Source organism: Dendrobates tinctorius, unplaced genomic scaffold (genome assembly GCF_039654945.1).
Source record: "Dendrobates tinctorius isolate UK_male_01 unplaced genomic scaffold, ASM3965494v1 ptg000007l, whole genome shotgun sequence".
Lineage (NCBI taxonomy): Eukaryota > Metazoa > Chordata > Amphibia > Anura > Dendrobatidae > Dendrobates > Dendrobates tinctorius.
The window spans coordinates 51,386,653-51,411,424 of NW_027361675.1; the positions used below are offsets into that span (position 1 = coordinate 51,386,653).

General features: G+C 43.2%; 1 protein-coding gene across 1 annotated transcript in view; it reads right to left on the reverse strand.

Annotated features, from left to right (window-relative positions):
• The window catches only part of LOC141088480 (multidrug and toxin extrusion protein 2-like), a 167,350-nt gene that overhangs the window by 122,184 nt on the left and 20,394 nt on the right, over positions 1 to 24,772 (reverse strand). Inside the window, exons 2-3 of the mRNA XM_073574576.1 lie at positions 15,979 to 16,080; positions 6,679 to 6,747 (exon numbers count right to left, since the gene is read on the reverse strand). Of these exons, the coding sequence (XP_073430677.1) occupies positions 6,679 to 6,747; positions 15,979 to 16,080 (171 nt within the window). The remainder of the gene's footprint in view (positions 1 to 6,678; positions 6,748 to 15,978; positions 16,081 to 24,772) is intronic.

Sequence of the window (24,772 nt, forward strand, 5' to 3'; positions counted from 1 at the left end):
CAGCGTGCAGTGAGCACTGTGAGAATTCAGAAATCTGCAGTCACATAGAAGGACTGCAGACTCAGCACAAACCTGGACAACCCCTTTAATGCTCCTAACCAGAGGAAACTTCTGAGTGGGCCCCTAGCAATAGAACCTAAGCAGATGATTGCACTGTTGCCAAAAATAATCTATATATAAACAGACCAATATTGATATTACGTCCCCGCTGCGTGCCGGTCTGACTGCAGCGCAGCTCCTCACATCGGAGCAGAGTCGCCGCCGAAATCAGTGTGGGAGTGAGGAGGAGAGGTGAGTATAGCTTTTTTTTTTTTATTATTTATATAGTGAGTCCTGGTTGCATGATTATGATACCCCATATGGGGGGGCGACAGCATGATATCCGTATGAGGGTGCAGCATGATATACCCCGTATGAGGAGGGGGCAGCATGATACCCCATATGATGGAGGGCAGCATGATACCCCATATGAGGAAGGGCAGCATGATACCCCATATGAGGGGGGCAGCATGATACCCCATATGAGGGGGGGCAGCATGATACCCCATATGAGGGGGGGCAGCATGATACCCCATATGAGGGGGGGCAGCATGATACCCCATATGGGGGGCAGCATGATACCCCATATAACGGCGGGCCGCATGATACCCCATATAACGGCGGGCCGCATGATACCCCATATAACGGCGGGCAGCATGATACCCTATGAGGGGGCAGTATGATACCCTGTGAGGGGGGCTGAATTATATTCTGAAGGGACTACATTATATTCTTTGGGGGGGCTGTATTATACCATGTGAAGGGGGCTACAGTATAGAGAAAGAAAGAACAGAGAGAGAAAGAGAGAACAGAGAGAGAATGAGAGGAAAGAAAGAACAGAGAGAGAGAGAGAAAGAAACGAACAGAGAAAGAAAGAGGGGATAGAAAGAGAACAGAGAGAGAGAAAGAAAGATTAGAGAAAGAAAGGAAAAAAAGAACAGCGAAAAAAAAAACAGAGAAAGGAAGAGGGGAAAGAAAGAAAGAACAGAGAAAGATTCTATAAAGATACTATAGCAGCCCAGCTCCCACTGTAGTGCCCACCTGTGCCTCCTGGTGCAGGACAAATCATGATCCGCTCACATGGCTGACATCCCCAAGTCCAAGGCGATCCCGCTGTCCGCGCTGGAGGAGGAGGACACGGTGATAGATCTGAAGCATTCCCTGAAGTGCCTCCATGGTTCTGTCACAATCTCCTCCAGAAATTACCTCCTTTCCGGTCAACTTCTAGCACGTCACTTCCGGTGGAACGTCACGTGCGAATTTTAAAGTGCTCCTCGGGGCTCCGCCGTGTACTCCTGTGTCCGCGGAAAAAGTAAGCTCACGGCCGGGGCAGTGGGGCAGACTCTCTCAAAATCGGGGCTGTCCTGCTGGATCTGGGACGGTTGGGAGGCATGAATGCTCCTCACCATACACCTTGTACACTCATGGCTCCGCACACCTCATACACACACGGTTCCGCTTTCTATGCCTCGTACACACACGGCTCCGCTCCGTACACCTCGCACACACACGGCTCCACTCCGTAAACCTCGTACACATGCGGCTCTGCTCCGTACACCTTGTACGCACGCAGCCACGCTCTGTACACCTTGTACACACATGGCTCCACTCCGTAAACCTTGTACACATGTGGCTTTGCTCCATACACCTCGTACACACGCAGTTCCGCTCTGTACACCTCATACACACGCGGCTCCACTCTGTACACCCCGTACACACATGTCATGATCCATGCTGGATCATGACAGATAAAATGCACTAGTAACCTTTTTTTTCTTAAGCTGTGGTGCTTAAAGATAGTTTTGCCCCGGTAGCCATTAGGGTCATTGCACTGTGGTGGTTTCAGTTCTAGTTTTGCCCCCGGTGGCCGTTGGGGTCATTGCACCCTGGTTTCTTTAGTTTAGTGCATGTGATTATAAAGCAGGTGTGATTGCTCTGGCTCTGCTATAAGAGTGTCAGGTGTTGCAACCAGTGTTGATATTAGTGGTCATTTCCAACCATCCTTGGTGAAGGAAGGAGCTAGAGAGAGTTCCTTGCAGCACAGTCAGAGTCCTGGTGTGGAAGGAGTCAAAGGGGATTTCCTTGCAGCTCTGACAGAGCTTGGTGGCAGCTATTCAGGAGGAAAGCTGCATTCTGGTGGTGGACTCTGTTGCTGGGAGCAAGAGCAACAGAGCAAAGCTAAGTGGTGTTTCCCTGTTTGTATTTTTCCTTGGTGTGTATTAGTACAGCGGCGGGGTCAGCGCCTGCACCACCCAGCTCCCTAGCAAGGGATAGGTGTAGGGTGTGCTAGGGTGACAGGTATCCTGATCGGCGCCCAGTGCGGAACCGGCCTAGGGAACGTTAGGAGTGTGAGGCACACTGACTCAGGGGAGTGCAGGAGGTCTCCACGTCCCCGTTCCCTATCGCAGGGCCCACCGTTGTAACTATTCCCCTTCCCCTTGTCTTGTTGTTTTAGTTACCGGCCTGCGGGTCGTGTCGCACAGGATGGGTCCACGTGACAACATGGCTCTGCTCCGCTCTGTACACACATAGCTCAGCTCTGTACACTTTGCACACACAAGGCTCCGTTTCATACACCCTGTACACACACGGCTCCGCTCCACACACCCCGTACACACAAGACTCCGCTCCATATACATGTGGCTCCATTCCGTACACCCTGTACACACACGGCTCAGCTCCGTACACTTTGTACACACAGTGCTCCATTCCGTACACACACGGCTGCGCTCCGTACACCTCGTACACACACGGCTCTGCTCCGTACATCTTGTAAACACACGGCTCCGCTCCGTATACCTCTCCGCTCCATACACCTCATACACACACAGCTGTGGTCCGTACACCTCATACACACACGGCTCCGCTCCGTACACCTCGTACACACATGGCTCTGCTCCATACACCTTGTACATACACCGCTCCGCTCCATACACCTCATACCCACGCGGCTCCACTCCGTACACCTCGTACACACACGTGTTATGAGCTCATTTTCTCCTTCACCTTTGATGTCCGATGAACTCCCTCTGCTGGTGAAAGGAGATAGTGAAATTGATTGGGATGGGAAAAACCTGTCATCTGAACAGGTGGAGTGTGATTGGACATCCGGAATCTCTGAGTGGATATAAGGCCGCCGACGCCCTGCTGGGTTGCTGGTGATCCTCTCTGCTCTGAGCTCTGGCCTCCAGTTTAGTCCTGTCTACTAAAGCTAAGTTTTTGCTCTGCTATTGTTCCATGAGATTTTGTCTGGTTTACTTAGTGTTTGTGTTCAGCCAGCCCTGGCTCTGTTTTCAGAATATACCTGAGTGCTGATATAGTGATTTTGAAGTCTAGTGACTTCAGGGCCTTTTCTATCAGACGTGTTGGACATTATTTTTGGCAGGGTTTTTGCGTGATTGCAGACAGTTGCTTTTCTTTCCTGTCCTATCTAGTTAGTGAGGGCCCCATCGTTTGCTCAGCCTGTCTTTCTGTCTGTGTTTGTGTTTTCATCTGTTTTCACCGTCGATACATGTTCGGGGCTGTCTATTGCTTTGGGGTCTGCTCTGGGGCTGTTTAGATTTCCCCATTCTTTCTTTAGGTTTATTTAGTTCTCCGGCTGTGAACAAGGTGTCTAGGACCACCGTAGGAACACCCCACGGCTACTGTTAGTTGTTGTGAATAGGATCAGGGGTCTGCATTCCGCTAGCTACCAACCTCTCCGGTTTTCTGGACTTAGCTTGTATTTTTGTTTTTTCCTCCTCCGGTGACTCATTCATAACACACACGGCTCTGCTACATCCACCCTGTAAACCCCTCCTGACCCCACACATAAACTTCCCCTCATCCAGCACGATGACATTCAGCATGCAGAGGCCCCTGATCATGTGACCCCTGACTCCTCCCCTCCTGTGACCTCCTCACAGGTCCTGTGCGATGCGTACAGAAGAGAACATAGCAGAGTATGGAGATGATCGATTTTCCTTGCTCTGCCACAGCATAGCTCCGGCGGGTGGGCCCCCTCAAAGCGTGGGGCCACCACCCCCTCTACCCCCCCGGTAGCTACGCTACTGCACCTAACATAATTAAAAACATGAGAATTAGTCAGTATAACAAATAATATTTAAATCCAGGTACCTTATAGATGACGTCTCTCGAGTTGTTCTTCATCTTATCCAGACCCCTTGATGAGTTTTCTCATTTACAGCTGTCTCTGCAGACTTCCATCTTCTCCGGTCTTCTGCTGCAAATCTCCACATGATGCCCTTAAAGATAGCAGTACTATTATAATGCTCCTGAATAAAAATATTTGCCCTACGCTGAGCTCCTCAATAAATATTAATTGCCCCTCTCTATATTGTCTGCACAAAATATGATCCCATGCTGTCCCTCTTATGGTACTTGCTCTTCACACTGCCCTCTCCTTTCCATACTGTGACCCCTCTTCACACTGTCCTCTCACACTGTGTCCTCCCGATAGGGTCCAGTCTCGATATTGTTCCCTCTCATCACACTCCCCCCTTCTTGGTATACTGTTCCCTTCTGGCTGTACCCTTGCACTGTCCCCCCATGCTAAGCCCCATTCCTCAGTGTCTATTCTGTGCCCACTCACTTTTCTGTCTCCTCACACTATTCCCCTCCCTCCTCAAACTGTCTCCTATCACATCCCCCTGTTTACCATACTGTCTCCTCATACATTTACCCCCTCACTCTCGATACTGCCTGCTTACACATACCCCTTACTCCACATATTGTGTCTTCAAACATCTCATCACCCTCACTCCCCATACTGTGTCCATGTACATTTTTTCCCATTACTTCTCATACTGTGTCCGTATACATTCTCCCGTTTGCCCCCATATTGCTGTTTCCTCATACATGGCCCCGATACTGTTTCCTCATACATGCCCTAAATCCCCCCTTCTCCAGTCCAAATCTCCCCCCACTCATTAAAATCCACCCATCCCAAGTCCAAATCCCCCCACACATTAAATCCACCCATCCCCAGTCCAAGTCTCCCCACATACATTAAATCCCCCAGTCCCCAGTCCAAATCTCCTCCCACACATTAAATCCCCATCACCACTGCAAATCTCCCCACACACATTAAATCCCCCATCACCACTCCAAATCCCCCCACACACATTAAATCCCCACTCCAAATCTCCCACGACACATAAAATGCCCCATCCCCACTCCATATCTCCCCACACACATTAAATCCCCCCTATCCCCACTCCAAATCCTCCCATCTCCACTCCAAATCTCCCCATTTCCACACTAAATCCCTCTGTGCACTTAATCTTTGGTGTCTTCAGCACTACTAGAATACTTACCACCAGTGTTTGCCTCTGCAATATGGGTCAGTGACTTCAGCAGCGGTATCACATGACCTGATCACGCTGTTGGCGTCACTCTCACCCGGCGGGCAGACCTTCAATTGTACTCGCATCTGTTAGACACAAGTACTATTGAACACTGGCAGCCGGTGCTCTGCAGTTTCTCTGTGCCGGCTGTCAGCCGCTGGAGGAGACACTGTGGACTGCCGCATTAGGTGGCCTGACTGCGCTCCCCTGCTGGCTGCGCCCAGGGCACATGCCTCGGCTGCCCCCCTTAGATATGCCTCTGGCCTCCTCCAAGATGGTGCAGCCTGCATAGTAGCATCAATAGGATTTTATAGATGCTACTGCGCAGGCGACGGCAGCGCCATCATGCAAGAGAAAAAAAAAATTGTCTACACTAAGATGGCGCCGGCCGCGCCTGCTCAGTAGCATCTATTGGTGATCCGATAGATGCTACTGCACAGGCGCTGGGGCCCTATATTTGAGGAGGGATTTGTTTTCTCTAGCAAGATGGTGCCGCCAGCGCCTTTACAGTAGCAGCTATCGGATCGCCATTTTCACACTTTTTTTTTAATTAAGTTATGTATGCCATCAAATAAAACAATTAAATACACATTATAGATGGGAATCATGGGGTAGCGCAGGTGCCACCGCCGGCGCCTGCCTGCAGAAGTTGATTTTTTTTCATTATATACTGTATAATATTATGTAAAATAGGGGGCAGGTCACTGAGGGATAAGTGACCTGTCAGAAGCCATACAGATGAATAGCTAAGTAGAGCACCACATGAAGAACCCCCCACAGGCCTGCCCCGAAGCACGAGCATATCACTAACTCAAAACTGAAAATGAAGATTAAACAACCACAAGACAGAATTTATGAACCTAAGGTATCATTTTAATCAGTATAACAGCACCAACCTGACACTGTCTGCAGGTTACTGAACACAATCCTGCTGACAGGTTCCCTTTAAATGGATTTACAGTAGGCTATGGTCACATGCTGGAATCAAGGAGGGGCCATTATGTGGCCAACATGCATATAGGCTTTTTTTTTGTAAATGATTGCATCTAAAGAACTATTATTGCTAGTGGCCATACAGTTCTGTATGTCAGCGACAATTTCACTACTGTATTATCATGGCAGCAACATGTGAACACAATGCTAGTCCTAAAACTAATTAGTACTAATTGCTTCCACGACAATTGAAATTGCTAGGTAAGAGACACTTAAAATTATTGAAATTCCACATTCACCCACATGGAAAAGTATAGATTTGACTGGAGTTTTGCTTTAGATGTATACAAAATGTTCATACCTGGGACATGAGTGTATCACATGCTGCTATCATGCCAAAACCCACCGATATCCCTGTTACGTTTATAATCTGCGAAAAAGCAAAAATGAAAAAAGGAATAAGAAACAAATGCACAAAATGCCTAATTTCAAATACAACTCCAATTTAAAAAAAAAAGTTAGACTTTAAAAAATATAAAGAAAACAAGAATGCAATGAACTGGAATTTTCTTATAACCATATTTTGTTCACAACAGAACATAGATCACATATCAAAAGTTGAAAGTTAGACATTTTCAATTTAATTTGAAAAAAATTACTCATTTAAATTTGATTGCCGCAACAAATATATATAAAAAAAAAAGTTGAGACAAGGTTAACAAAAGGCTAGAAAGCAACTGTGGGGTGAATTTTGATCTAAGTCACTGTATATAAAAGTAACTGTGTATAAAAAGAGAATGTTAGGGAGGCAGAGTCTCTCAAAAGCAATGATGGTCAGAGATTCACAAATCTGTGAACAACTGTGTCTTTGAAATGTGAAACAATTTCAGACAAATATTCCTCAACATAAAATTGTAAAGACTTTGAATATTCCCCCATCTACAGGACATAATATAAACAAAAGATTCAGATACTGGAGAAAACCATATGTGAAGGGGACAAATGTTAATATTGGATTCTATGACGAGAGATAGAACCTTGCTGGAAATAAGAGCTTACACTTTACAGGTGAGTGAGAGGACCACACTGACCATAAAAGCTTACCTTTTACAGGCGAGAGAGAGGACACCACTGACCATTAGAGCTTTACTCTGCAGGAAAGAGATAGGGAGAGAACCCATCATAAGAGCTTAGACTCTACAGGTAAGAGAGAGGACCCCGCTGACCATAAGATCTTACACTCTATAGAAGAGAGGGATTTAGCCAGAGAATTTGGAAATGCAATATGACTCTGCTGTTTAAATTGTGCTTCACTGGGAACTGCTGATCTTTGATGGCTCAGATACTGACCTCCAATGAACAAGGCATGATAATACGAAAGATGCAATAGCTGCAAGGCAATATAGGGAAAACTATGCGGCAATGCAAAATGATGTTTTTCTTCTCTCTGATGCTTAAGCAGTGTGAAATGGGGCCAGACAAGTTTTTTTTTTTTTTTTTCTATTTAAACTCAAAATGTTTAAATTTGTCTAGGCACTGCGTTAAAAACAGGTGCAAATCACTGCATGGGCTCGGGAGAACATTCAGAAATCGTGAATACAGTTTGCCATTTAATCCACAAATGCAAGTGAAAGCTCTAAAATGCAAAGAGGGAGCCATATATCAAGAAAATACAGATTCGCTGTGATCTTCATTGGGCCAGAGCTCATTTAAAATGGCCTGAGACAAAATCACAAATTGTTCTGTGGTCAGATGAATCAAAATATTAAATTCTTTATGATAACCAACTTTCCCAATAATAAATAATTAGTTCATTATGAAATTAAAAATCCAGCACAGGACTGTTGTGCAACTAGAACACTATGTGGCGCCCCTGAGGCTTCAGTCGCCACAGAGGTACTACACCTTCTCCTAAGGTGTAGTGCCCCACCATCCAGGTAAGGTGGGAACTCCTGACCATGCTCCACACCTGCATTCCACACACAGGATAGTTCAGTGGGGCCACCTAACAGCTTCAGGCTGGGGGTTAGCAGAGCACCCCTCGAGGAACCCTGCTTCGTAACATGAGATGTGCTGGGAGGTGGGTGGAATTAGATGATATAAAAGAGAGGGAAAGTTTAGGATTTCAGGTCAGTCTGACAGGTTCAGTCTGGGAGAGACCCAGAAGGGGTCGGTCTGGGGAGAGACCCAGAGACGAGAGCAGGCTGACAGCAGGTCAGCCTGAGAGGAGCTCAAGGCGGAGGAAGGCAGTCAGACGGGAGAGTCTGAGGACTGGTCTTAGTGGAAAGAGCTTCTCAGGGAAGGAAGAGAAGGAGAAAGAGACGTAGACTGAAGACTACAGATTCCATAAAAGAGAGATAGATCAGAACGAAGGAGAAGGAGAACAGAGAGGAGGAGTGGGTTGGATAGGAACCCTGCCTATAGGTTCTCAGCGCAAAGGCCGGGGCTCGGTCCTCGAGGTTGATTGGATCTTTATATCCGGCAAGAGACACCGGAGGAGTAGTGAGCCGCTAACGCCTTAATCCCACCATAGACTTGGGACACAACAGCAAAACGGATAGAGAGCCGGGACTCAGGAGAGGAGTCCCTGAAGCAGGCTACAGCTGTCTGTCATACAAGTAGAGATTAGGAACACCTAGAGAGAGGCATTCTAGTGTAACTAAGTACTGGAGTGCTTCGCACCTAAAGGCGCATTTGAGGAGTCGTTCAGTGAAGGTACATATTGGCGGAGTGTGGAAGGGAGAGTCCTCTCCTGCCTGGAGGTTGGCTGGAGCCCTGACCTGGAGAACACAATATGGAGGCAGGCAGTTGTGTGAACTGCAAACAGTGAGTAAAGCTTTGGAACCGCATACTCTGGTGTCCTCCAGTTATTCTCGCATCGCTATACATGGGTAACAACATCTACACCATCCTGTGCCTCTCCTCATCCATTGCACCTACACTGCCCTGGGACTACAGCTCCACCTGTGGGGAGCTATACCATCTCTGCTGCACTACACCATCAGTCCCAGGGGATCTGTACGCAGCATTGGCTAACACCTCACATGCCAAATACCACGGGTGGCGTCACGAACTATACCTATAAACTCTAACACCTTTAACACCACCGCCATTGATATTGGGCACCCAGGGCCACGGACCGAGTCACTGCTGCTGTGACACATTCCCCTGACACCGGCCCGGTACCGAGTACCCCACGGCCCTGGGGGGGCGACCCAACTACATCAGACAAGAAAGTGACAACAAACTGAATATATCATTTGAATCTTTGACACCCATAGTGGGCATTGTCCATATTGACATTTTCTGAACCTAGGCCAGTGTAACGGGGTTACTGCGACAGAGTGGAGCCAGAATACCGCAGCATCTGGTTTCTCCTAGTTCAATGCTGAGAAGAAACACTTTTCCGTCTTATTAAACGTGTGCATTTCTTCTGGCAGAGCAGGGGTTAATCGGCCATGTTGAAAATCCCTGTGCTCAGCTGTGCTTGGTTAGCCACTCCTTTTCTCTATATAATCAGGGCTTTATTACTAATACTCATCAGAGTTAGCTTTTGCTGCATGGCTTAAGGAGGGAAAGAAGTTGGTATTAGAAGGAGTGCTGGAGGAGTTATAGGCGACTGTTGTTTGGTTTGTACACTTGGTAATTCCTTATCCTTCCCTATTTTGGTTTCTTCCCCTTCCTGCACACCTCGATGGAGTCCTCTGTTATATGTGAGTGAATATTTTGTGTTTGTGGAGTTTTCAGTTACCCCTTGTCTTTGTTGCCCTGTTTGTCAGGTTGGTGTACTGCGGTGCACAGTAGTGCCTCCTCTTCCCTGGGAGGGGGAAGAGAACAGACAGAGGGCTAACTTAGGGGATAAGGCAAGGGCGAAGGCCCCGGTGTCTTTGTGATCTGAAGTATCCTGGGGAACAGGGCAGGCTAGGGCACCTCCTAGTGTTAGGGCCAGGAAAGGAGCCCCTGGTCCCGGGTTACCCCAAAGCTGTGTCATGACAGCCGGGACAAAGGGTAGGCAGGGTAGGCGACTGCCTTGGGCGCCACCTAAGGTGAAGCAGGAAAGGGTGCAATATTGAAGGAAAATAAAATTGAATTTGAATAAATCCACACCAGCACGTATTGTCACTGCTGTCATGCTGTGTACTGCTTTCTTGTTACCCCGATGCCCTCATCAGCGCTGTCATCAGTACTGCTGTCTGTGTCACCACAGAATAGTGTTGCTGGTCCTGGCAACTCTGAGCTTTGCTTGACGCCACTTAATTCATGAACACCGGCACCTGCCATACCACAGACAGAACGCTGAACACTGCTGCAGAAGAGAAGCAGTTTTCAGCAGTCAATGCTAAAGTCATGTGTGGCTGAACAGCCCAAAGCTGCAGCTAGGAGACCAGCCAGAGGGCAATTGCCGTTCTGCCCATCGGGCCTCACTGACAGTCCTAATGCAGAGAAAGTGTCAGTCATGGCCAGAGTCGCCATTACAGCCATCACTCTGTATACTGTAAGGTAGCGCTTGTTATACGTGTTGGGGACACTCGCTTTGCTGCAGAAAACCAAGTCCGGCACAGGCTTCTCAACATAAACTCAGTCCATTCGGTTTATTATGCAATATAAACCAAAGCCATATGCAACAGAAAGTTCATATTAAACAGCATAGCATCCATGACAGAGCTCCACTCTGTTAACCCTGTGGTCACACAGGTTATACAATGTCCAGTATGCAGGCTCTCGCCTAACCACAGTTAGCTCACCCCATGGCCGGGTTACCTTCTAGCTGCTTCATACTTCAGACGTTCATTCCCTCTCCCTGAGAACTGTCAGACACTTGCAGCCAGCATGTCAGCCAGGCGAGACCTTCCATATGAACCAACCGGGTCCAAACATTCAGTCATGTGACCTCCCCTGGCCACCTTATATGGTCTGTAGCCACGCCCACCGGATCACCTGACCTCATCACAGGTCCTACAAGCACACTCACATAGTCTTTACTATAGGTGTTTTTAAACACACACCCCTGGGTGGGTTTGTAGGTAGCTGGTGCCGCCCGTCTCACCAGCTACCTGGAAAGCTCTCCCTGACACAGTGTAACAGAAGCTCAGCAGGCAGTACCTCTGCTGATCAACACACATGTTCAAGCTTCCATCCCAAGGCCACCTACCTTGGGATACATAACGGTCATTCAGCATCCTGCCACTCATCCTCTCTCCTGGGACACCCACACAGCACCCCCTATCGGACACAGTGGTCACTACACCACAATACTCAGAGCGATAACTGAACCAGCGCTGAAACCATTATTGAAACCAGAATGCTGCCAGGGGGAATAAAGTTAATTTTCTCCCGCATGGCTAAGTGCGGTCTTCGAGAAGGTTAATAACACTATTAACCTGCAGATTAACCACATATCTGCATGTTAATACTGTTTTTTTTTTTTTATTTAATCAAAACTCCATAGGAATTGAAGTAAAAAAAAATGCTTCTAGGGATTAGATAGGTAGAGAGACTTGCAGGGTGTTGTGTAATAAAGCTCCTCACAAAAGCGGTTAGGTTGTAAGGATAGATATTACAAAGGGCATTATTGGTACCGGACCACCCCTTTATTGATGGTCATGCAGGTGTAAGATGTGACTGATTCATTAAGAGGCACACGTAGCACTTAATGAATTAGGCACATCTTATCACTGGTTTGTGGCCAGAAGTGTACATTCTTGGCTTAAGTTAGGCCACTAAAGTGTTGTAGCTTTTGAAGAATTTGGTTGACGGACTTCGCCATTCCACTTGCCGCCCATGCTCTTCCTACTTTGGTGTATCTGGCCAACATTGGCAATAGCCACAACATTTTTTTAACAACTTCAAGATGCTCGTAAAGTTTGTGACTTTTCAAAGTGTATTACAACAGAATTCTGGCAAAAATACTTTGATGAATTGTGGCCTAGGTGTATTAGTGGATTCAGTACACAAATAAAATTGAAGTTTCTTAGGCAATTGTCATGTCTGTGCAGCACTCTTACACTATGTGTGAGTGTGCGCATTGGGGTGATACTGCAAGAGGGCATGTGATAATAAATGTAAAAATGTTAAGGCTGGGGTGTCAGGTAGTATTTGTTGTGTGTAACACGTATGGCTACTAGGAAGACAATTCAAGTTGAGTTGTATGAAATGGTTTCTTAGCATTCATACCTTGGATGACCACTACACACGCCGAATGGTATTTGAGATCTTAGCATAAGAATGGGGCACCATTACTGGGCCACTGCTTTGTGTTTTCCCCCCAGGTTAAAATTTGCCAGCTATCCCCTTGTGCTGGTGTAGATTCATTCATTACTAAACAGTATACTGACTGTTTCTGACACTGACTACTGCACACACTGGTTTTATCAGTAGAAAAAGGGACGTCAGGCCAGTGGCAGCTGTGATCTGTGGACACCCTGGAAGTGTCACTCAGGGGAACTCAGAATTAGTGCTGTCCTAGTGCAAATAATATATAGCGTCGCTTCTCCCTAGCATTGGGCAACAGTGCTGACAGATGATATATTCTGTATACTAATTATTTCACATCTGTCTCAGTCATCAGACACTTTTCTTTCTATTGCTGTGTTGAAGTGCTGCCACTGCAAGTTCACAAACTGGTAGAAGACCATAAGAATGCAGGCTGCTGCAGTAGAAGTGAGGCATCTGTAACTGAAGAGGGAGGGAGGGCAATCTGGTGTGTGTGGGTGGAGTGGCATTGCAATACTCATCTACCTAGGATACCAAAATAGGTAATAGAGGAGGGATTTCTGCACAACCATCCTTGGATAGCATAAAAAATTTTTTTATTGAAGATTCATTAAAAAATGAAAAAACAGGGCAACATAAAAACTGATGCGTTTCGAGCGATCCAACTATTGCGGTGTGTGTGGGTGGAGTTGCATCACAATCCTCATCTGCCTAGGGTACCAAAATACCAAAATTTAAACATGATTTTAGCTCCAAATAAACATTCAAACCTTTTGGAGAAAACTTGGTTAACGTATACAGCCAAAAACTCTCCTGTAGATTAATGTCCGTAATTATGTCTCCACCTCTCCAGATTTTTTGGACCTTTTAAATACCAAGAAATGTAAGAGGCATTGGCCCAAATTAAGGATCAGATTATGTCTTCGTGTAAACAGCCACTGTGGGCATCAAAGGTTCTGAATGATATATTGATAGGGTTAATTCATGATGTAGATATGTCCCGGACGTCACTATTAGATCAGTGAGAAGCAAGTTCCAACATTTGCATCAGTTATTCAGAGCCTGGTTGTGGGATTCAGAGATACTATTATAGCCATACTAGCTTTTCACATCTCTAGCTATGTCCCTGCATCTGCGTGGTCTTTATTGTATATGAGTGTACTATGTAAGCAAAGATCACATTTCCCAAGGGAACTTAGAAAAAAAAGTAAAATAAAGACGTGTTTAGTGAAAAAATCATAGTAGAAAGGCCCAAAATTACCAGTTTATCACTGTAAAATGTTTTTCATAAAAAAATGAAAAACTGGACAAAATTATTACCACACCCATATGACTTGTACAAAAAAAAACCCAGAAATGTTTCCCCTGTATGATGAACATAGTAAAAAGAAATAAACGCAATGACAAAATAATCTTTTTTTGTTCATTCTGCCTCCTAAAAAAACAACAAAAAGTGATCAAAATCTATGTGTTTGTGGTCACTCTTCCATTCAAAAAGAGACTAGTATTCGGCCTCACTTAGTGATCAAAAATTCATCAGAGTTTCATTTTTTACCTTCAGTATTTCATCATTGTACTTTGCACTTATGCAGAAGAAAAGTCAAAAAAGCAAATCTCCTCCTAATTATTTAAATTTTAATCACAGACAGCACATGGACTGTACACTGATGCCATTTGTGTGCAGCCGGTAATTTTCATGGACCTCTAGAGTTGTTTAGGTAACTTTGATCATGACACAGATCAAAAATCGACTAGTCGCCATGATATTTTGTGTGAGCCCACATGGTCTGATTAATCAACACCTTCATTGTTCACACATTTTGTCATGACACAGCTATTGGGTTACCCGGGACCAGGGTCTCCTTTCCTGTTTCTAACATTAGGAGGCGCCCTAGCTCGCCCTACTTCCTGGGATACTTCTGAAGGTGAAGATGCCTTGGCCTCTACCCTTGCCTTATTTCTTGAATTAACCCTCTGTCTGTTCCCTTCCCCCACTCAGGGAAGAGGAGCGCTACTGTGCACTGTAGTACACCAACCCAAGAAACAGGGTAACGCAAACAAGGGTTAACAGAAAACTCCAGGCATACAAAATATTCACTCACATATAACAGAGGAATGCAGCAGGGTGTGAAGGTAGGGGAATAAACCACACATACAACCAAGCAACGGTCACAGAAAACTCCTCCAACTCTCCTTCTCAGTAGAACTCTTCTCCCTCTGTTAGCCATGCAGCAATAAAGCTACCTCTGACACGGATTTGTGTCAAAGCCCAGATTATAAAGTGAAAAGGAGTGGCTCTAACCGAGCTCAGCTGTGAACAGAGGGATTTCCAACATGACTGATTGACCCCTGTTCTGCTAAAAGGAATAAACTTTTAAAATAAAGGAGAAGTGCTTCTTCTCAGCTCTGGAGTAGGAGCAATCAGCCGCTGCGGTCTTCTTGCTGCAAACTGTCACGGTAACCCCGTGACACTCTTTTTGATGAGGTGTGCTAGAGTCAGATGTACCTGATTCATGAAGAGATGCATGCCTCTTAATGAATCAGGAGTGCCAAACAAGGGGCTTGCGCCTCTGTGCGCTACACCAAAAATCTCAATCCAGCCAGGTACTGATGTGAGATTTCTGGATCAGGGACCACCACTGCTTGTCATGATTTAGATATGCTGTGGCGTTATGTCCTTGCCACACCCCAGTTCTGCATATTTTGTCAAAGATGGAAGAAGCTGGTGTGAAAACACTAAAAGTGGCAAAATTTAGACACAACTCAAAGATGCCTAAATTTGCAACTTTTCAAAGCTTTTACACCAGAACTCTGGCATGAAAGCTTTGATTAACCAGGCCCACAGTCCGTAAAAAACACGAACATGTGAACAGCTCCATAAATTATAATGGATACACGGATAGAACATGTATCTTGATTCATGGATGTCTGAATGAGGCCTTATACATAGAATAAGCTACTGGAACAGCTCTTTAACATGTCCTTAGTACCTCAAGTTAAATCTCTGAACATCTTAAAATTTATTAATGTATGGTATATTTAGAACATTCTGTAAGCAATGTATAAAATTTTAGGGGCAGCACGGTGGCTCAGTGGTTAGAACTCAGTGGGTCCTGGGTTCGAATCCCACCAAGGACAACATCTGCAAGGAGTTTGTATGTTCTCCCCGTGTTTGCGTTGGTTTCCTCCGGGTGCTCCGGTTTCCTCCCACACTCCAAAGACATACTGATAGGGAATTTAGATTGTGAGCCCCATCGGGGACAGTGATGAAAATGTGTGCAAACTGTAAAGCGCTGCGGAATATGTTAGCGCTATATAAAAATAAAGATTATTATTATTATTATTTTATATGTTTTATACACATAAGTGCATAAATGTCTACCTTAAAATAAACTTAAATTTATACAAAACAATTGAGGATGTTATCTACTTTGAAACATATACTTACAGCCACAGCAAGGGTTACAGAATCCAGCTCAATTTTACCTAAATGTCCGCAGAATATAGCGCTCACAATAACCAGAAGAAACACCATCAGCTGGGATAAGAACTGTAGGAAAAACAAAATATAAACATATATTGTATGTGTATAACAGTGTGTTGTATGACATATATTGAGGTCAATATTTTATGACACTTAGAAAAAGCACAAAGAGTTTTATTAAGGTAGTACTTCACAACTGTAAATGCCAGCACTACTTTAAATGATGTTTCAGACTTTAGCCAAAGTGTTTCTGTTCTAAACACACAAAAGCAAGTGAGAGGGCCTACTGGAAGATCCTCCGGTGCTCTGCTGGGCCAGTCCAACACTGTTCACGCCCACTCCTCATCTGTGCTTGATGTGAATATTCACAAGTATGCACGCACATATAGAGACTACAGACTTGTAGCTTAAGACTGGGCAACCCCTTTAATGATTCTTGCCCATTGTGTTTTAATAGTGGCTTTTGTTGCATGCAGTGATATTGTAATATGACCAGAACTCTATACTTTATGAAACTGATTCAGGAAAGTGTATAACTATAAGAGGCAATATGGGGTATGGTTCTACTTGTATGAAAATGTTCTCTGTTTCTAAATAACTTACACAATGAGAAGGCTTGGCATTTATTTTTGTAAGCTGGCAGAGATTATCACTAAAAATTACTCATTTGAACCTAAGGCCGGGGTCACACTAGCGTATGGCATCCGATGCGAGAGCATCAGATAGGATATGCTAATGACCCTCGGCTCCTGCTCGGCTGCGAGCGGGAGCCTAGTATCATGTGACTGTTCTCTGAGCCTCTCGCACAAAGCGGATCGGAGGACAGCTGTGGAGGAGGTGGAGAAAGTAATTTCTCCATCTCCTCCATTTCCGGGGTCAGCGTATATTGCACATCACTTGGATGATATCCGAGTGATGTGCACTGTGTCACTCGCACCCATTGACTTATATAGGTGCAAGTGCGCCAAGACTCAGCCGAGTGCCGGTGACAATCGCAGCATACTGCGATTTCTCTCGCACTTTGAATATGGCCGAGAAAAAAAATGGTGATGGGAGCTGCCCCATAGAAGAATACTGGTCCGAGTTCTATGCGATGTTTTATTGCATAGCACTCATCCGTATTCATTGTGTGACGCCAGCCTAAAGGAGAGAATGACCTAAAGAATCTGGAGAAGTTAAAGGGAATCTGTCACCCCTTTTTTGAGATATCATATAATGATATCATTCAATTGTGTGTCACATAAGGATTCTCTTAGTACTTTTGCTTCCCCCTGACCCCGCACCTTTCATGCATAAATACCTTTTTTATATCGGTTCAGATGTATGTAAACTGCCGCAGTCCGGTCCTCTGGGCGGGGCTTATTCACCTGCTCCCCCCCTCCCTGTCTTGCACTATGCATTTCTTCTTGTGTAGAGCAAGACAGGGAGGGGGGGAGCAGGTGAATAAGCCCCGCCCAGCGGACCAGACTGCGGCAGTTTACATACATCTGAACCGATATAAAAAAGGTATTTATGCATGAAAGGTGCGGGGTCAGGGGGAAGCAAAAGTACTAAGAGAATCCTTATGTGACACACAATTGAATTATATCATATGATATCGCAAAAAAGGGGGGACAGATTCCCTTTAAAGCTAAATATGCTTCAGTGATACCTTTTTTTTCTGTGTTTTGTAAAAGTAGATTTTGTAGTTTTCAAAGAAATGGAAATATGTTTAGTAGACAGAAAATGTTTCAATTGTAAATACATTAAAAAATTAATGTGAGATATTAACCCCTTCAAAACCTTGGAATTTTCCATTTTTGTTTTTTTCTTCCCTGAGCCATAATTGTTCTATTTTTCCATCAATATGGCCATGTCAGGGCTTGTTTTTTGCGGATTGTGTGGTACTTATGAACAACATTATTGATTTTACCATATCGTGTACTGGAAAACAGGAAAAAAATCCAAGTGCAGTGAAATTGCAAAAAAAAGTGCAATTCCACAATAGTTGTTTTTTTTCTACCATGTTGACTAAATGCTAATACTGACCTGCCATTATGATTCTACAGGTCATTGCAAGTTCTCAAATCAATATTTATAGGTTCTTTTTTATTTAAGCTTGTATACAAACATGTGTAAGTTCTTTATTTAAGTGGTGAAAGAAAAATCCATGTCAGAAAATAAAAAAGGTGCCATTTTATGAAACCCGCAGCGTCTCCATGTTTTGGGATCTGGGGCTGGGTGGGGGCTTATTTTTAGCATGCTGAGCTGACGTTTTTATTGTTACCATTTTTTGATTACCTGTTTTTGTTGTAATGTTTTCAGCAACCAAAAAAGCGTAATTCTGGCCCTTTGATTTTATTCTCGTTACACCGATCGGATTGTTTCTATATTTTGATAGATTGTATATTTCTGAAGGCAGCAATACCAAATGTGTATTTTTTTTATTATTGTTTTATTTTGAATAGGGCAAAAGGAGAGTGATTTTAAGTTTTATATATTTTTTAAAGCATTTTATTCTTACTTTTAACTTGCTCCTTTTAGGAGACTTGAAACTGCTACCGTCTGATTGCTTATGCTACAACTAGCAGGACTTCATCTTCTCCATCATCTCCTTCAAGGGAAATCTGCAATGGCAAGCACGTGGGTCTTCTGCAGACCCTCGGGTGTCATGCCAACCCATCATCGCCCTGCGATCATGTGACAGGGGCGCTGATGGGTGGGGTGTAGGACACGCTTCCGCATGTCAAATGCCGCTGTCAAATCAAATGTTATGTGCCGGAAAAGATGCGGGAGCCCACATCAAATTCCTAAACACAACCTATGACATACATATACGTCATAGGTCATAAAGGGGTTAAAGGTGTTATGCAGATCTAGAAATGAGACTAACTTAGAATTCTCAAGCATAAGCACATGAATAATATTCTTTTATAAATCTGGCTTCCAGTTTCAATGTTAGCAATTAATCATTGTATAACTTCCATATGGAGTTAATCATATTCCATAGAGTTCCTAGAAGGAAATGGAAAGTACTTTTTTCCATGTAAAAATAGCAGCTTTAACTGTTCATGAATGGAAGGATTGTATATTTCCACCTATTCTAACATATCACAATAGTGAACACAAAATAGAAAACCCCTGTGATCGCAGATTCTATTTCTACCCAGTAGTTAGTAAAGTCATTAAATAAAAAAAAAGCGGCAGGTGCTTCGAACTAATGTGTAAAAAAGTGAAATATTTGGCTGTAACAGAAGATAGTTTGTTCACTGAAGGGCAGTACAATAATGAGTGTCTGCCGGCAACTGGGAAATATGGTAGTGGTTCCTTGAAAGTTTGGGGCTGATCAATGTCAAGATGAATGGTGTCCTCAATGCTGAGAAATGCAGGCAGATACATATCTATCACACAATTTCATCAGATAGGCTCCAAGTTTATTCTATAGCCAGTCAATGACCTCAAACATTTAGTCAATGTCATTAATAGCTAAGTTTGGAGTAAAGAAGAGCAAGGAGACCTGGAAGTGATGATATGGCCACTACAGAGCCCCGATTTGACCACCATTGAATCTGTCTGGCATTACATGAAGAGACGGAAGGATTTTCCTAAACCTTCACCTATAGATGATCTGTAGTTAGATCTCCAAGATGTTTAGAAGAACCTCCCAGCTGAACTCCTCCAACAACTGTGCTAAAGAAGGATTGAGGCTGTTTTGAAGGCAGAGAGTGGTCAGCCCAAATATTGATTTGATTTTGATATCTTTGTTGTTCATTCACTTTGAAAATGGTTAAATGATGAAAAATAAACCATTAACACTTCTATTTTTGAAAGTATTCTTACTTTGCAGCATCTTTTTCACACACACCTAAAACTTTTGCACTGTATGCCCTATAATACCATTTACAGGTATTAATCTAAATCTTAGTAACTAGCAAAGCTAAAAAGTTCAAAGATATGAGAGATTTGTTGGAGAGCGCTTAAGATTAAATTGCGTGAAAAATTATGCAATCTTCTGATTCTTCTATTTTGATACCGGAAATATTGGTTATGACATATAAATTATAAAGATCATTTTTGTTTGGCAAAGAGATCCATCATCAGGCCAAAAATTAGAGTTGACGATGAGCAACCTTAACATGGGACATTAATTATATAGAATAGTTTGGAAATAAGACCAGATATATGAACTTTGGCAGAAGGACAAAAAATAAAGGTCCATTATAGACAAGAGAATGTGACTTTCAGGCTACATTCACACATAGCGGAACGCTCACGGAAATTACCGCAAGAATTCCGAATTCCATTCCGCGGGAAAATTGCATTTTAAATTCCCACGATTTTCCCGCGGAAAAACTAGTGTTTGGCAAGCTTAAGTAGCTTGCAGAATGCTAGCGTTTTCCAAGCTATCTGTAGCATCGCTTGGAGAACTGATTGACAGGTTGTTCACACTCATCAAACAGTGTTTGACGAGTGTGACCAACTTTTTACTATTGAGGCTGCCTATGCGGCATCAATAGTAAAAGATAGGATGTAAAAAATAATAAAAAAAAATATTGTTATTCTCACCTTCCGGCGTCCCGCGCAGCCTTCCCGCCTCTCTCCACGCTCCTGGTCGCAGTAATCCTTTGCGAGCGATGACCGCGAGACTTCGAGATCCCGCGAGAACGGACGTCATCGCAATTTATATTCTATTTTCCTCAGGGATATGGTACCCAAAGCCCGGAGGACAGTCTCCTCTCCTCCGGACCGTGGGTACCAACCGCAAATGTTCTGCTTACTTTTCGCATGGTGTGCACAGCCACATGCGGAATGTAAGCAGAACAATGCATTCCTATGGGTGCGGAATAAATGAGCATGCTCCGTTTTTTACTGCGAAGCGATTCCGCCGCGGTAAAAACTGCAGCATTAGCACAGCATTGTGGAATCCCATAGGAATGCATGGGATGCTTATTTTTCACGTTTTTGTGGCAAAACCGCCGCGAAAACGCGAAAAAAACGCCACGTGTGAACATAGCCTCAAAGTCAAGTTTACTTAGGACTGCTCTCTAATTTCTCCAGTGAACATGATCGATTGTCTTCTCTGCATTCACAGAATGGAGAGGGAGGCATGGTTAAAAATGCAGAACAGCCTAAAGACACCCCCTAGGGAAATCAATGAGTCATGCCACCTTGGTAAAGACCATAAAAACTAGCACTTCATGAAAAGGCCTATATCTCTGGAACTGTATATCGGATTTAAAAAAAATCTTGAATAAAAACTTGCCACTTTGGACCTTGTGACAGGTCCTGAATAAAACTGGTCCTAGGCTTTCTATATTTTATGAGATATTTACCATGTCAAACACAGTGATATTTAATATATAAGGTACTGCAAAACAAATAGCATAAATAGAGCAACAAGCGCCTACTAGATCTTATGCAATTTCACATAACATTAGTTGTGCCTTCTGAATTGATCCATTATATACATAAGACAGCCAATATAACATAGTAGTCACAACTGTGCCATGCTGTTGTGCCACTTAACAAATTGACCCTACAGCAAAAATAAATCTGCTTCACTCTCTGCTTCCTATTTGTCCCTTAGCTACTATCAGTCTTCAAAGCTTTTGTTTTATTAAAATCCAGTAACTCTAGTAGAAACCTTGGCCATTTAATAAACATGTAATTACAGTGCACAGTAAATAGTTTGTTTCTGCAGTACTGAAACAGGAGTCCATCTATTTGACTTTTCTTTTTGAGTTTTTCACATTTTTATTTATTTATTTTTTTGGGAGCTCCAGTGCATATTGGGTTCTGAAGAACGTATATGTTAAAGAAATGACTTCAGTGAATGTTTGTTTATGTCGGTCTTTTGTTCTTGGTATTAGCATGCAATACAAATGTGTGGTTACCCAAAGTATGTTTTTGTCTATATGTAAATAAGAATATTTCCTACTAACTGAATGAGTGCATTAGGTAAAGCCAGAGGGTGTGTTGATGTAATGTGTATGTTATGATGTAAAAATAACAATTTGTTAGAATTGGGTGAATAGCATATTGGTTTGGGTTCTGTTTTCCCTAAAAAATGTGGAAACATGTAAATGCACTGATTTTGATTTAGTAGTAACATTATTTTATGATCCCAATTAGCATGATTGTACTGGTAATTATGATTATTATTATGCAAATGTGATTGACATGAATTTGATGTGTCTGATATTTTGATATTATGACTTATTTCAGTATATAAGTCCATACATATATGATATATTTTATTTACTAGTTTTCATCTAGAATAGAAATATTTATTTGCTACAGTAGAAAATTTCAAAGGTCATTAGTTTGAACCAACAAACCTACAGTAATTTTGTTTCATTCATTTGATCAAGGGTTGAAAAAACAAGCCACCAGGACTGAGTTATCTTGGGCAACTTAATCTATCTTGGAATGTGAATATATCATGGACTGGGTTATTTTGGACTGTTGCTTTGGACTGAGTTAGCTCTGCCAAGACTTTGGAACTTTTTCAATATGCACTGGCTAAGATATATGAACTGAAAAGAGCACACAGACATGCAAGTAGGGGGACACACGCAGAGGGGAGATGTGACCGACAGAGATGATACGAAGATGGACATGGATGTATTTTTATACCTGAATAATGTAATGTATGAATAATGCATATGTATTTATTGTTTATATTGTTTATTATTTAATGTTATCATTTATGAAATCAATTTAAGTAAATTCAATTCTTGTGTGAGCATTTTCTTATTCATTACAATCCATTTAAACCCATTACAAAACACCTTCCTCTGAATCAACATGTTAGGGCAGGTTAGGATAGGATATGGGTTGAATAGATGAACTTAAAGTCTTCCTTCAACCTTAATAACTATGTTACTATGTTACTCCTTTTCCTTATATAATCTGGGCTCTGTTACTAATCATTGTCAGAGTTAGCTTTTGCTGCATGTCTAAAGGAGGGAAAGAAGTCTGTATGAGGAGTGATGGAGGAATTATAGGTGACTTGTTTGGTTTGTACGCTTGGTAATTCCTTATCCTTCCCTATTGTGGTTTCTTCCTCTACCTGCACACCCCCAATGGATTCCTCTGCTATATGTGAGTGAATATTTTGTGTTTGTGGAGTTTTCAGTTACCCCTTGTCTTTGTTGCCCTATTAGTCGGGTTGGTGTACTGCGATGCACAGTTGCACCCCCTCTTCCCTGGGTGGGGGAAAAGAACAGATGGAGGGCTTACTTAGGAGATAAGTCAAGGGCAGAGACGCCGACGTCATCGCCATCTGAAGTATTCCGGGGAACAGTGTGAGCTTGAGTACCCCCTAGTTTCAGGGCCAGGAAAGTAGCCCCTGGTCCCGGGTCACCCAACAGCTGTGTTGTGACAGTAATGTGGAAGCCTCCTATATTTCCATTAGCAGATGACGGACCTGAGTGAGAACTTGCTTTTTTGTGGATTGAGTTGAAGCTTTTATTGGGAGCATTTTACATAATGTTGGAGATCACCGGCACTCTACGCTGAGCACTTACTTTGGGATTTCCATCTAAATCTCTTAGTGACATGATTAAAATGAAACCCCAAAGGCTTCCATTCACTATTATGAGGCAGCAGAGTTATGCTGGACTACATCTGGCCTCTGTTCAGCTGTGTCCTTATTTTCAGAGGTGCATAAAACTGACGATCTGCGCTTTTATGTATGACTAAATAGACAGACACCGCCAGATCACAGGTACTATGGCATCCACAGTGCCTCCATCTGCCTCATTATAGGGAATCTTCCACCGGGGGTTCCATCTGAATCACGGATTTCAGAGATTTAGATGGAAACTCTGGTGTAAGTGCTCAGCGCAGCACGCAGGATAAACGCTCGCAGAGCCTTACTGCAATCTTTGTGAGGCAGAATGAAAAAATAAACAGCAGGTGAAGAATTGATTTTATTTATTTTTTACGCCATTTCTTGTATGGTATGAGTGATTAGGTGACTTCATTCTTCGGATCGGTGTGATTACAGCGATACCAGATTTATATTGAGTTTTTATGTTTGGCTGCTGTCACACACTGAAAGACGCTTTTTATTGCAAAAACAAGTTTTTGCATCACCATATTTTGAGAGCTATAATTTTTCCATATTTTGGCCAACAGAATCTCGTGAGGGCTTGTTTTTTGCGGATCGAGCTGATGTTTTTATTGGTACCATTTTCGGGCTCATGACATTTTTTGATTGCTTTCTATTCTGATTTTTGGGAGATAGAATGATCAAACACAAATTCAGGAATTGTTTTTAGGGGTTTTTTTTATTGCCTTTCTGCATGTGGTAAAATTGATAAGGCAGTTTTATTCTTCGGGTCAGTACTATTACATTGATACCACATTTATATCTTTTTTTGTGTTTTGTCGCTTTTTCACAATAAAAACTTTAATAGAAAAAATAATTATTTTTGCATTGCTTTATTCTGAGATCTATAACTTTATTTTTACGCTGTTGGAGCTGTATGGCAGCTTGTTTTTTGCTGGACAAGATGACGTTTTTATGGCTACCATTTTTATTTTGATTTGTCTTTTTGATTACGTCTTATTCTACTTTTTGTTTGGCAGCATGATGAAAAAGCAACGGTTTTTGATCCGTTTTTTTTAATGGTGAGCACTGAAGGAGTTAACAAGTGTGACAGTTTTATAGGTCGGCTCATTCCCAAGCGGTGATACCATACATGTGTACATCAGCTGCAGCAGGGCTCTTCCTGAGTCCTGTTACTTCTTAGACTTAGATAATAATATGAAA